The following is a 14,655-nucleotide window of genomic DNA, read 5'->3' as shown; positions in this document are numbered from 1 at the left end:
ATTTTTTGAGTAGAAGCCAAGGATTCTAACGTGCTTGCAATCACACACTGTATAAGACACGGCAACACGGCAACACTACCTCCAGACCTGAAGTAATGATGGCACAGTGCTTGCACATGTCCTCCACATACCCCGTATGTGTGCACACTCGCGCACGAATGCACACGCTCACACACACATACACCAACACACGGGCAGCACACGTACCTCCTCAAGGGTTGCCTGCGTGACGCTGTAGTCGACAATGCTGAGCTTCTTACGCTGGCCTTCAATCTCACGGAATATCGTTGACCAAGTCAGGTCGGGTATGTTGATATTGTAGTGAAGCTGACCCTGATCACAGATGTAGAAAGTACAGATATAGTGCATTAGACACTAGCAAACAGAACCATTCTTAGAGTACCTTGAGGACTGCCTTATAAGATAGGGATAACGTGCATGGATAACTAAGTAGGAATAGAATCCAAGGATTTAGCAGAATTTTTTCCAGCAGTTTTTACTGATGACCACAAAGATCATAGTATCGATGAAAGTAAAGTGAGCGCACTTATTATATTAGGGACCATCGCAAAAGTTCGCAGAAGCCCCTGAAACGAAGAGCATACGTTTGGGGGGGGGGGGGGGAGGGAGTCGGTGTCGAAAATCGCAAACCGGGCTTCAATTCAAAAAAGTATTGACGACATGTAGGAGCTGATAGATTAGCATGCTCAAAGGATACAACTGCATAGCTCTAGCTGTTCTCGTTCTTAGATCACCCACTGCAAGGTGATATCATCGTTGCATTTATAAAGTGCTGTACATTGTTACACACTGATACAACAATGCTTGTGTAGTATATTATAATAATTATTATGTGTGAGCATCCAAGTGAAATAATGAAGCCCATATTGTGACTGTCGTTTCGTTTGAGGGGGAGGGAGGGGGGTCAGGCCCGAAACTAACGGTCTTCGTTTCGGGGGCTTCTGCGAACTTTTGCGATGGTCCCTAAGTTATACCATGAGCACAATGGAACAATATTTGAACGTCGTTTTCATGTGATATCAGAAATCGTCATCACACTGAGAGTTTGAGGGCGCTCACTTTACTTTCATCGATATTAGGTTCTCCACGCCGACTTTTTAATTGATCATGCCCTGGTAACAGTGTTGCACATTCATGCCGGGCCTGGAACTTCAACTTGGCCCACAAAGATGGAATCTCCAAAGCTGGATACAAAAGAAGTATGGTGTTGTTGTTACCTGGCGAGCTTCAAGCAGGTCCGCTCCGGGGAATGTCTCTTTGATGAACTTCTCTGCAGCATCCGTAGATGGTGCTCCAGTCTGTTCATCCATTGCTAAGCCAGTGTCATCGTCATCATCATCGTCATCATCGACGTCAGCAGCAGCAACAACGGCAGGCTTGTCCGCTTCGTCCTCTGCACCGGTGTAGACAGATAGCTCCGTCTCAGCATTGGTAGCGTCAGCAGCGACCGCAGGCGTAGTAGCCTTCTTTAGCTTGTGGCCGACTTTGAGACTCATCGAGTATCCCGAACCAAACCTGTGGGTTTATATACGCACGGATAGAACCAGTACAGATGCATGCATATTAAACACAATAAACAGTAATGGCCATGGTTACAATGGTGAACTGGAAGCCATGGTAACAATGGTGAACTGGAAGCCATGGTAGACACATATATATCCATCGCGTATAGCCAAACTCTTTAGTATGGACTGTATGAGCAGTGTATGCGAGTACGCTGGGATCCACAGTGCAATATTCACCACCCTACACAGCCATGCCCAGACCAGATCCAGAGTGCACTATACTAAACACCATGCATCCACAGTGCACTATATTCAACACTCTCCACAAGCATGGCCAGGGCAGGTGGCTGTGCAAGGCGTTGGGTGGTACAGGCTACGGCATTGCACAATGGGCCTACTGTTCCAACAACACATTCACAGTGGCTTGTGAGAATCCCCTCTAAACGTATTGCAGCCAGGTGCTCAGGTCTAAACAGCCCAATCACAGATCAGACTGTGTGCCACTGAGTGCACGCAACAGCGTGGGACAATGTGGTATGTCTTCGGGCATGCGTGGTGCGACAGGGAGAATTCATATGCACACCATTTTCAGACAGGCGGCCAGCAACAAGGCTTGGTGGAAGCAAAGTCGAGACTGTTAAGTGATATGCAAACTGTATCCTATTGCTAACTCGCCTTAGTTCTGTACTGGCAGACAGTCAGTACTTCAAGTACTTACTTGGTCTTGAGGTGCTGAATGCTGCCGAGACACTTGAAGCGTCCATTCACCATGATGGCTAGACGTGTACACAGCGCTTCACACTCCTCCATGCTACGCAGCAGGGCAGGACAAAGACAGGAAAGCAAAACAAGAGCATACCGGTCAGCCAGGAGCAGCACTTCAGGGAAACATGCAGTTACAAATGAAGAATATACAGGAAGGCGAAGGGGTAGAAAGGAGAAGGAGAGTGGGTGGGTGTTTGCACGTGTGTGTGTGTGTGTGTGTGTGTGTGTGTGTGTGTGTGTGTGTGTGTGTGTGTGTGTGTGTGTGTGTGTGTGTGGGTGGGCAGGGGTAACTGCAGTTGGATCCCAGGACGGATACCCTGACGCCGTCAATCCTTTTTCTGCACCTTGTCGTCACCCACTTAGGGGCCGTCCATAATTATCGATCTTTTACACGAAGAGAAACAGTTTCGCTTATGGGTTGGTGGGTCAAGGGGAGTTTCGTTTTGAAAAATATGATATGTGAGACATCAAGGCATTCTTGCTGTCAAGTCAATCTATTTTTCATTCAGGGGGGTGGGTGGGTGAGGGAGGGCCGTAACTGAACTTTTTCGTTTCGTGAAAATTATCGATATTGCCGGATAGCCCCTTACTGAGGTGTGGTGAGCCCGTAAGTGGGATCATTTGCAAGTCCACCCATAGTTTGGGATTTCGGGGGGGGGGGGGGGTGTCGGCCGTTGGGCGGTTCAATAGCCAGTTGGGTCCTCTTTCCAAGATTCCTTTGAGCTCCTCTCTCCCCTCTCCCGGGGAGACTCACGTGACCAATTTTGGCAGTGAGCAAGACAGTGCAGTACAGTACAGTACAGTGTGTGTGTGTGTGTGTGTGTGTGGTGCCAGCTAGTTCGGTTGGTGGGTACACTTATGCCAGATAGTGTTGGGCCTGTTGCCAACGGGCTCGGCTGCTTGAAGGTGTATTGTTGTACCTACCACCTTTGTTGGTTTCAGGGTTCATATACTTTCTGTTTGAAGTATACATACCTGTTAACCATGGACTGCTTCTGGCTAGATTAACTCTTGTGTAATCAATGGTGCTAGTGAAGCTTATATCAGATCCACTCTGATTTAGCCACCCACACTAGTACCAAGTATTACCTTCACTGGGGGCAGGGGTACCTGCAGTTGGATCCCGGGACGGATACCCTGATGCCGTCAATCCTTTTTCTGCACCTTGTCCTCACCCACTTACTGAGGTGTGGTGAGCCCATAAGTGGGATCATTTCAAGTCCACCCTAGTTTGGGGATTTCAGGGGGTGTCGGCCGTTGGGTGGTTCAATGGCCAATTGAGTCATCTTTCCAAGATTCCTTTTGAGTCTCTCTCCCCTCTCCCGGGGAGACCCACGTGACCAGTTTTGGCAGTGAGCAAGTACAAGTACAAGTGTGTGTGTGTGTGTGTGTGTGTGTGTGTGTGTGTGTGTGTGTATGCGTGTGTGCGTGTGTGTGTCCAACCTGTTGGAAGTCTACCTTCTTGCCAAAGCATTAGGAAGTTAGACTAGTTTCAGCTCCACAATCCAGTGTGTCGTTACTATAATAGCTTTCATGGCTGAGGTTGTTGGTAGGTCTGTTGGCTCTGGGTTCCCAGTACTCAGTAGCCGAGGATGGTTGGTAAAGTCTCCAATTTCACTTCAGGTACCAGTGCATCTAGTGTCTGCTTCTATCAAAGCAGCGTGCTGTCTATACTGGTTACCCCAGCAAGTGTAGGGTGTGCATAGGTAACTGTCTTCGCCGTTTTATGCCGATGTACTCCGTGTGGTGTAGACCAGGTGTGCATTGGTGGTCGATTCACATGGCTCCGCCAGGTGTGTGGATTAGACTCTGGCGCAGGTCTTGATCTGTCTCATTCAGATCTTGTTCGCTATCGTTGCTATAAGAGAACATCTGTGGGTGCACATCCAGTGCATTTGCAGATTTGCGTGCTTCTCTTGCGACGGGCGTATACATGGTACATGGTGTGTGTGTGTATGTGTGTGTGCAAGTGTTCAGGGTATACCATACCTGTGGGAGGTGAGCACGATACTCCTGCCCGAGGCCAGTACGTCGGTGAGTACATCCCAGAGGAAGCGGCGTGCACCGGGGTCCATGCCAGCTGTAGGCTCATCCTGACACAGCATGGACACATTAGGAACACAAAACGGAAAACAGGAGGAAGCCATTAGAGGAGAAGAAGAAGGTAAAACACAGAAAACTGGTCCAGTAGTGGAGCTGACCTGAAAAAGCAGCGGTAACAGCAGCAGTGGGCTACTGGCAGAGAGATGAGACAAGACTGACCCGAAGCAAGGTTGAGCAGAGGTGAGGCTGAGCTGAGTCAAGGCTGAGCTGGGACTGGACCTGGCTGGTGATGAGTATACACTTGACAAACTAACCCAGACCAGCAGCTGCTCTTATACCTGGCCCTGACCAAGCAGACCGTGTCTGCAGTGGAGGGAAAACTAGCGCCAACAGCCAGGAGGGATACCAAGCGTTAACGGGCAGCCTGCTACACGGGTTCTAGCACAGACTGGCTGGATGTGTGCAATCCCTGCACACAGTGTGTGTGTGCATCAGTGCATGCCCTGCACTCAACAGGCCCATAGCTACAACATAACAGCAGCATCACGTTCACACGTCTCACACCAATCTCACGCTAGCCACATGCAGGCTGTCACAGGGAAGGCGTGCAAGCAAGCACCAAAGCTAGACCAGATCTGCTACACAGCCATAACTACAGGCAGACATTGACAAAGTAGAGTGTGTACTTAGCACTGGTAAGCTGATTGTGAGAGGACTAGGGTAGGGTGCTGACCATGAGGATGCCTAGTGGGGTGAAAGTTTGGAATGGGGCTTTTGGTGAGGACTAATTCCCACCTCTGTTGCAGTAAGAACAAACAGCCCATACATATAGCATGTACAATTTCCCTCTTACCAGGAAAAGGATGGGTGGGTTGCCGACCAAGGCTACGGCTACGCTTAGCTTACGCTTGTTACCACCACTGCACGAAAAGAAAAGAAGAGAAAGAGAAGGATAAATAATGTGTGGACCCTTCTACAAATCGGCTGCCCCCCCCCCCCCCCCAAACATCAGTCAGTGAGGTTACCTGAAACAAAGAATGTTTTCAGTGCAGCCTTATGAAGCGGTTACATCTGCATCTACAAATGTTTTCATTCTGTGTACAGGTACAATGTGTAGAAGTGCACTTTCTACTGTAGTTGATACAGTACCCAAGCATTGCATCACATGCAGCACTGCACAGCACCAAACACCATGCCAAAAGGCATGCATGCATGTGCATAGACACAATCATGAACTGCCGTGGACATTGAAATCCGTTGAGAAGTCAAGCGGCCACGGGCGCTGGCCTTGCAGCCGAGAGCACAGCTGGTCCGTTCTTTGCAGTGTGTACATAAACGTGAGTGTACGCTCTAAGGCGGTAAGGGCGCCGGTCCCGGTCATGCCACCGTATTTCAATGTCCACAGTCGTACATGTACAGAGGAGTACAGAGATTATCCACTGTGGTACGCTACCTGTATGTTCCACAGGTCTTGTCGGCCCAGTCGGTCAAGTGCATTTCGGAGATGATGCTCTCGACGGTGGGTACAATGTACTCCTCGGGTATGCCACGCAGGCGGCAGTACAGGGCAAGCAGCTCTCTCGACGTCAGCCGCTCAAGCAGAGCATCAAACTGCGGACAGTAGCCGATATTGCGCTGAACCTGAGTAAGAAGAGAAAGACACCAACATGTTACGAAATACACAGTGGAGCAAAGGCTGGGTCTGCAGAGAACCAAAATGCACAATTTCATTAGTACATTGGAGTAATAGAAACTTCATGTGGCAGCAGGGGGACAGGCTGGAATTTTTATGCGGCCAAAATGTGTTTTAGCCCGGGGAGACTGAAATTTAAACGTGCCGGAAATTTGTAGACTTACAGTATTACTTCAATTGCCGGAATCCATCCAACCCCCGGAATCCATCCAACCCCCGGAATCCATCCAACCCCCGGAATCCATCCAACCCCCGGAATCCATCCAACCCCCGGAATCCATCCAACCCCCGGAATCCATCCAACCCCCGGAATCCATCCAACCCCCGGAATCCATCCAACCCCCGGAATCCATCCAACCCCCGGAATCCATCCAACCCCCGGAATCCATCCAACCCCCGGAATCCATCCAACCCCCGGAATCCATCCAACCCCCGGAATCCATCCAACCCCCGGAATCCATCCAACCCCCGGAATCCATCCAACCCCCGGAATCCATCCAACCCCCGGAATCCATCCAACCCCCGGAATCCATCCAACCCCCGGAATCCATCCAACCCCCGGAATCCATCCAACCCCCGGAATCCATCCAACCCCCGGAATCCATCCAACCCCCGGAATCCATCCAACCCCCGGAATCCATCCAACCCCCGGAATCCATCCAACCCCCGGAATCCATCCAACCCCCGGAATCCATCCAACCCCCGGAATCCATCCAACCCCCGGAATCCATCCAACCCCCGGAATCCATCCAACCCCCGGAATCCATCCAACCCCCGGAATCCATCCAACCCCCGGAATCCATCCAACCCCCGGAATCCATCCAACCCCCGGAATCCATCCAACCCCCGGAATCCATCCAACCCCCGGAATCCATCCAACCCCCGGAATCCATCCAACCCCCGGAATCCATCCAACCCCCGGAATCCATCCAACCCCCGGAATCCATCCAACCCCCGGAATCCATCCAACCCCCGGAATCCATCCAACCCCCGGAATCCATCCAACCCCCGGAATCCATCCAACCCCCGGAATCCATCCAACCCCCGGAATCCATCCAACCCCCGGAATCCATCCAACCCCCGGAATCCATCCAACCCCCGGAATCCATCCAACCCCCGGAATCCATCCAACCCCCGGAATCCATCCAACCCCCGGAATCCATCCAACCCCCGGAATCCATCCAACCCCCGGAATCCATCCAACCCCCGGAATCCATCCAACCCCCGGAATCCATCCAACCCCCGGAATCCATCCAACCCCCGGAATCCATCCAACCCACGGAATCCATCCAACCCCCGGAATCCATCCAACCCCCGGAATCCATCCAACCCCCGGAATCCATCCAACCCACGCAGCTAATGAAGACAATACTTTGGGTATGTGTCAAGAAACTGCAGCGGTGTGGACATAGCACGCGGGCTGGACACATATTGGCAAAGTCCCTGCTGTGTATTGGGGGTGGGATACCGGCTTGGGTATTGTACATAGTTATCATTGGCACATGATTGATAGAAGTGGAGATCAGCACCTCACGGCTAGAGGTTCACGAGCAACAAACACAAGGATAAAGTTCACTAGCCATGTACTTTAAAAAAGAAGTTGTCAGTACCTCTCTGAGGTGTGTGCTGATGTCATAGCCTTGTAGATAGACTGTTCCCGATGTGGACGGAGTATCTCCAGTCATCATATTGAACGTTGTCGTCTTTCCAGCGCCTTCACAAACATACAACAGGGATTCAAACATGCAACAGGGATTCAAACATGCACGCATAATAATCATAATATATACCGTAATGTCGCGTGCATTAGCCGGGGCTTATATGCCTATAAGCCGGTGATGGAGTCAGGCTTGTACACAAGACAGGCTTATACACGAGACAGGCTTATATGACAAGCACCACTCAATAACCAGGCTTGTATGCGCAAACTGCTGACTTTTGGACGTCAAAACCAACATTTTCCAACGGGATTTTTTTTCTTTTTTTTCGCAAGTGTACGGTACCATGCAAACATGAACATGTAAAAGGCGCGCTCACCAGTCTTGCGTAGTAGCCCGGCTTACGCACGCGACACGTGGCGCGTCTCGTGTACTGGCCCGGCTTATGCATGCGACAGGCTTGTACGCGAAAAGCTGTTGCAGATTTCATGCTTCTACACGAGACAGGCTTATGCACAAATCCGGCTTATGCACGCGACATTACGGTACATGCCAGTACACGCTGAGTCTAATGGCAGCTAGGTGTTAGAACCTGTTAGATCTCATCGGCGGAATTTAGAGCGACTGACGGAACCACCGATCACAATGAGGTCCAGTGAATAACAAAGCTTTTTTTTAATTGGCTCAAAGCATCAAAGTCAGTGTGCTTTAACTGGGAAAACCATGACAAGCTTTGTAAGTACATGTACACAGTGTGCATGCACGCGCATACACATGTGCAGGTACACCCAGGGCGCGAGTCACTCACACCACACAGCACACACAGCAACTTAGCAAGGGACACTTTGCACAGTGACATAGTATATAGTCTGTGTGGGCACCACCCAGCATAACCACCTGGTGTAGGAGTGTCTGGTGCATTGAACGAGTGCATTCACACACGATTCTACTCATATACACCATAGTGTATTCACACACAGCCTGTCCACACTTTGACATGGTACTATTAGGGGCCCACATGAATAGCAGGATAGACAGACAGACACGCAGACAGACAGACAGACACGCAGACAGACAGACAGATAGACAGACATACAGACAGAGAGATACGGACAGACAGGGGGAGAGTGAGTAACCATCAACTGTCCACCCACACCGGTATGGTGCAACGTCGACCCTCACTCGTACAGATATTACTGTAATACCATTGCTTACCATTCACACCACATAGGCCAAAGCATTCACCCTGCGGGATAGTCAGGCACAAGTTGTCTGCTGCAGGACGACCCAGGAAAGAGTTGTACACCTACAAGAACACAGCAACACAACGGCACAGCACATCACTTGAAGAACACAGCAACACAACGGCACAGCACATCACTTGAAGGATAACAAAGAAATTTGAAAGAGCACACACACACACACAAGGAGCATGGCTGAGTTAAAAAAATTAAATAATCCACTCAAGCAAGCCTTTCAGTCTTCTTGCCAGACATACAGTGAACTTCGCTAATAACGACTGCGGATATAACGACAATTCGCGAATAACGACAGAATTTCCATGCCCAGAGCAAAGTCCCATCTAACTGTATACATTTAACTTCGGATACAACGACTATCTGAATAACGACAATTCGCGAATAATGACATGCTTTTAGTGCCCCGAGGTCATATTCACTGCTTGAATAACGACTTTCCGCGCTTTTGACAGCTATTTCAAGTACCTGTCATGCAGAAGTACCAGAACCCATGCTATGCATGGCGATGGATAAAGGCACACATGCAAGAAGATGCAGCCAAGGGGGGGGGGGTGCTTTTTATTTTTTTGCTTCTAACTACATGTTGGAGCAAGAGTGCATAAACAAGAGTATGCAACTGTGGTTATGGGTCAGTGCGCGGCGCGCTGCCTTCATTACGTAACTTGCCTTCATCACGCTCTGAAAGCATGCATTCAAACTCACAATTTCTCGTACGAGCCCATCCGTTTTTGCTCGATTCGTTCCAGTACCTACGCGATCTTTAAATTTTGGCGCGTGAACTCCAGTTCCGCAAGAAAGTTCATTTCAAACCAGAGGGAAAGTGCGGTGTTTGATTTTCCGCAGTGCGCGGACTGCAGGTGAATGATGTAATGAAGGCGGCGCGCCGCGCATCTGGCCCATAGAAAAGAGATCACAGTTGCATACTCTTGTTTATGGACTCTTGGTTGGAGTGATCAGCACAGCTACAATGTCCTGTGGTTGTACATGTAGGTGTACATGATTGTACAGTAATCATCATGCATGTCATGTACATGTACATGTCCCTGTAGATGGCTCCAAAACTTGCATAACGCTAGTTTTTCATTTCCCTTCCGTATCGACTTCATAGTTCCTTTCAATTGTAATATGAAAATGGGGTACACGTTGGTATAGAGCATGACAAGAGCTTTCATTTTGATATGCGTGTCATACTATACAAAAATATGGGCTCACATACATTCAAATGGGACTTCGGGTATAAGGACACTTCGCGAATAAGGACATTTTTCCGATGCCCCGCCGAATGTCGTTATAAGCAAAGTTGACTGTGCAAGCCATGCAAAGGTGAACTGTGATGGAGAAGGTGATTTGCAGGGTGATTGGCAGAGCTGATGGAGACTATCGAATATCGATCTCACCTTGGTCAAGTTGTGCAAGACGACAGCTTCCTTCTTGATAACGTCGTTTAGATTCTCAATGACATTGCGCCTCTCCCTGGCAACATCATCGTCCTCCTTGTCATCAGCCGTCCTGGCAAGGAACTGCAGAATGTGTAGAACATGATAGCACAGCAGTCATGCGATGTGGGGAGGGGGGATGTTGAACGTGTGAACAGACAGGCCAGAGATAGAGAGATAGATAGATAGATAGATAGATAGAAAGATAGATAGATACTCAATCTACGGACAGCATACTGTTTCGTTCTTTGTGAACTCATCAGTAGCGTAAATAGATAGATAGATAGATAGATAGATAGATAGATAGATAGATAGATAGATAGGTAGATAGACACACAAGGCAGAACAACAGAGACCAAAAACTTTCTCGTGACTCCGAGTTTCGCATTCAAAACACTCATCAGTTCGGCCTTAGGTATTTTCAGCAAGGACCTAAGACACTTTGTAGATAGATAGATGGAGAGAAAAATAGATAGATAGATGGATAGATGGACAGATAGAGAGGGTAAGACAGAGAGGCAGGCTGGCAGGCAGAGGGACCTAACAGCTGGTGTCCAAACAAACATCCAGTACACATGATATGAGTGAGAACCTTTGTGCACATCGTATCCAAATCTGTGTCTCATTGTTCCACTTACTTCATCGTTGTCGCTGTCTCCTTTGATCTTTTTAATCACCTTTTGTTGCAGCATTCTAAAGAAGCCCATCTGCCAAAATACAATAAACACATACCGGTATTTAAATACAAATTTATTAACATGGTTTAGAACCGTGGGTAGTTGAAAGCTCAAACACACCAGTATGAGTGTGCACGTGCACGTGTGCTATGCATGCATGTGTGTGTGCGTGTGCATGTGTGCCAAGCAACAATCACCTACCTCAGCAAGATAGACCATGCCAGCATAGAAGAAAGTCATGAAGAACATGTAGAGACACTCTACTCCCAGGCCAGGTTGTGTGGTGTCATACAGATTGGTGATGATGTTGAATTGAGTGTAGCAATCATCTCGGCTTAGGCCACGGCCAGTTGCAACGCTGCAGAATGCAAATTATCATACAGATACACACACGCAAGGACATACACACACGACATACATGTACACACACATACATACACACACGTACACACGTACACACACACACACATACATGCAGGAGAAAATGTTACCAATAGCATTGACATGCTGCCAATGTGCACACAGAGTTGTGCTACCCACCCCTGCAGTACAAATTGTGTTGTTTTTGTTTCACATTCTACACTCCAATGATCCGCCTTTTGAACAGAGAGACCCGTCAGCCAATACCTCGTCACTTACACTGGGAATTTCTTGCAGATTTTCTTCCGCTCGTTGATGGTGTACAAACTGGTAATACCATAAGCAAAGCTGTACAGTGACACATACAAGCACACATTAGTAAGCAAAGCCGTACAGTAACACATGCAGTGGCACACATCAAGTCATGGCCTCGAGAATGAGCCCGCAACCATCCTTGCGCACATGCACATGTACAAGAACATGCACAACCCCCTCCCCGGGCGTCGGAAGGTATTCTACATGGGTGCGACCCTGAAAAGACAGGGTCCCAACCCCCATCGGGCAATTTTCAGGAAACTTGGACCCGAATGGCCTATATTTCATTGCTCCTGAAATCACAGGATAAAATTATAGGTGCGACTTGGGCCGCACCTGCTGCACCGGTTCCTTCGCCTCTGCCCTCTTCTCACACACGCACGCACGCACACACACAGTAATACACACGCAGGCACGGGGAAAGTGCACTAACCTGAAGTGAGGTATGGCGAAGAAGATATACCTGAGAGAATCAGCCACGCTGTTCAGATCAACACCAGGGAACTTGAGAGCAAAGTCAACAATCAGGCACAGCTGTGGCACACCAACAAGCACAAAAATACAATCGTGATGAGGTCATACCTACCACAGAAATGCCAGGGCAACTGACTTGGGATCATGATCAATTTAGCCATTGGAAGATTTTTTATTAATTCACCATGCCGAATGTGCAAACATCCAGTCGGACTCCACACTCAAATTCACTGCTTATCGGAGTCTTCTCTGCAGCCGAGATCACAGCACTGCAATGACCAATCTTACCAGGGGAATACCACTGAACAGGAAAGCCGTGTTCTTGTACGCCTTGGACGCTTGAGAGAACGCAAACGATATCCAATAGGCAAGCGGGATGGAGCAGAGACCAAAAAGCAACTGCAGACGGAAGCAGCGGGGAGGAAAAACCCAACAACAAGAGAAACATCAGACCCAGTCTTCTCTCTCCCCCCCCCCCCTGTCCCATGCACAGTGCACCATGTAGCCCTAAGTACCCACAACCTGTGGCTGATATGGCCAACCACTAAAACTCCACGCGACAGGTGGCCCTGCCATGCTCAAGTCATGACATTTTCCTGAACAGGGCGCACTGAGGATACACTAGCTCAGACTTCAAAGTCCACTTTACTGAGCAAAGGGGTGCACCATTACGATACATTGTCAGCCAAGAAGTAAAAAAATAGGATTCAAGCTAGTGGATAAGAAATACAGGTCAGTTGTTCACCCCCAGTGAAAAGAGAATCGATTTGTTTCGGATTAAACTCAGATGGAGAGCCAAGGATTAAAAAAACGGATAACTTGTAAACGTAGGGTCCTCTCTTTTTTATTTTATTTTCAGGGGAAAACATTGCACAGCAGAGTCCTGGCACCTTGTGGTTGTGGGAGTGTGTGTGTGCAACACTAAGCATGCAAGCACATACAGTACAGTACAGCGTGTGTACCTACCAGTAGCACAAACACAGCACCGAGTGCTTCTCCTTGATACGCATCCACGTTGAATGCAGCAAACACAACAACCAGAACCAGGGCCGGCAAGATGAAGAAGACGATATCCCAGGAAAAGTGAGCCAGCCAATACACGGTGCCCTTGACACCGCACAGACGTTGAATGTGCCTCGCCTGGAGAATAGCCAAAGTAATAGAGCACAAATTACAAGCTGCAATTGCGTGTGTGCCTTCAAAGGTGTCAGGAGAGAGAGAGAGAGAGAGAGAGAGAGAGAGAGAGAGAGAGAGGCAAAGAGAGAGGGGAGAGAGGGGTAGAGAGAGAGACAGAGAGAGACAGAGAGAAAGAAAGAAAGAGGAGAGAGAGAGAGAGAGAGAGAGAGAGAGAGACGGTCTCCGGCATACTCTTACCTTGTTGCTGACCTCTTCCACCGGTGATACGACAAAGGAAGCAGACAGGAAAGCCATTCCAAACGCAACCAGGGAAGCAAAGACAAAGGCTCCGATGGAATTTCCAGCCTGCGCAACCTGCAATAGATGAAGCAACCAAATGTCCCGATCAAAACTGTCGAGGACTGTAGGACTGTGTAATCTCCAACATGACAAGGTATTGTTCACATGAGCTATTGCAACAAATCTGACAAATATGGTTGTCCCGAGCAAATACTACACTTTCAGCATCTCAGTTACATTTTAGATTGCAGATGACACCACTGCCTTTCACAATATTGTAGAGTTGGTGGTCAAACGCAGCACACCAAGAAATGTACTTCGAAGAACAAGGTAAAATCAGGAACAGTCCTTTCAGCATCAAAGCAACAAAACACAACTATCTACCTGGCGGCTAATAGGCGGTGGCAGAGGCTCATTGGCCGTCTCAATGAAGTATTCCCTGTAGGCAGCCGACTTTAAATCCATCATGGCCTTCAAGTGCATGTTGGAGAACACGTTCATGGCAATTGGTTGTCCATGATATGACTAGAAATGCACACAGATAACACAGCATAGTAGTCCAGTTTTAGTAGGCGAGGGGCTGCAGAATACAGTACAGTCGTACTGCAGAATACAGTACAGTCGTACTACCACGTACTTCCTCCGCGTCATTAAAATGGTCGCTTCCCAGAGCGATTTTTTCGAATTTATTTTGTCCACTCGAAGGAAAAAGAAATCAGCTAGAAATTGAGGCAGAGTATTGTCGACGAACCAAGCTTTAGTTTGTGGCCTCCCGCTTCGCTGCACTTGCAGCTAAGGTCGACGTCTTCGTCAGTGTTTGAGGCAGACCCTTCACCACTCAACAATATGCTGAACAAGACGCGCGTTCAAATTCAGGTCAAGAAACTTCGTTTTCAAGCGATCCATGCCTCCAGGTGGCAGGCGATAAAGGCAAGCTAGCATTTTTCAAGTACACTGCAACGACCTTCTAGCGGGATAGGGTAAGTAGTTCCGCACCTTCTTTCTTGGGCAAGCGCTTCGCTGATTTTGTTGG

The 14,655-nt window shown here is 48.7% G+C and overlaps 1 protein-coding gene across 1 annotated transcript in view; it reads right to left on the bottom strand.

The window, feature by feature from the left end:
- LOC135822555 (phospholipid-transporting ATPase ABCA3-like) overlaps positions 1-14,655 on the bottom strand; it is a 44,953-nt gene that overhangs the window by 856 nt on the left and 29,442 nt on the right. Inside the window, exons 31-47 of the mRNA XM_065335356.1 lie at positions 14,007-14,147; positions 13,581-13,697; positions 13,173-13,346; positions 12,495-12,605; positions 12,166-12,266; positions 11,697-11,765; positions 11,259-11,415; positions 11,019-11,087; positions 10,342-10,464; positions 8,901-8,991; positions 7,638-7,741; positions 5,788-5,975; positions 5,188-5,254; positions 4,281-4,384; positions 2,245-2,337; positions 1,239-1,536; positions 208-333 (exon numbers count right to left, since the gene is read on the bottom strand). Of these exons, the coding sequence (XP_065191428.1) occupies positions 208-333; positions 1,239-1,536; positions 2,245-2,337; positions 4,281-4,384; positions 5,188-5,254; positions 5,788-5,975; positions 7,638-7,741; positions 8,901-8,991; positions 10,342-10,464; positions 11,019-11,087; positions 11,259-11,415; positions 11,697-11,765; positions 12,166-12,266; positions 12,495-12,605; positions 13,173-13,346; positions 13,581-13,697; positions 14,007-14,147 (2,133 nt within the window). The remainder of the gene's footprint in view (positions 1-207; positions 334-1,238; positions 1,537-2,244; positions 2,338-4,280; positions 4,385-5,187; positions 5,255-5,787; positions 5,976-7,637; positions 7,742-8,900; positions 8,992-10,341; positions 10,465-11,018; positions 11,088-11,258; positions 11,416-11,696; positions 11,766-12,165; positions 12,267-12,494; positions 12,606-13,172; positions 13,347-13,580; positions 13,698-14,006; positions 14,148-14,655) is intronic.

Source organism: Sycon ciliatum, chromosome 8 (assembly GCF_964019385.1).
Source record: "Sycon ciliatum chromosome 8, ocSycCili1.1, whole genome shotgun sequence".
NCBI lineage: Eukaryota > Metazoa > Porifera > Calcarea > Leucosolenida > Sycettidae > Sycon > Sycon ciliatum.
Note: the sequence above shows the minus strand (reverse complement) of the source record. Positions and strands in the feature narration are given on the sequence as shown.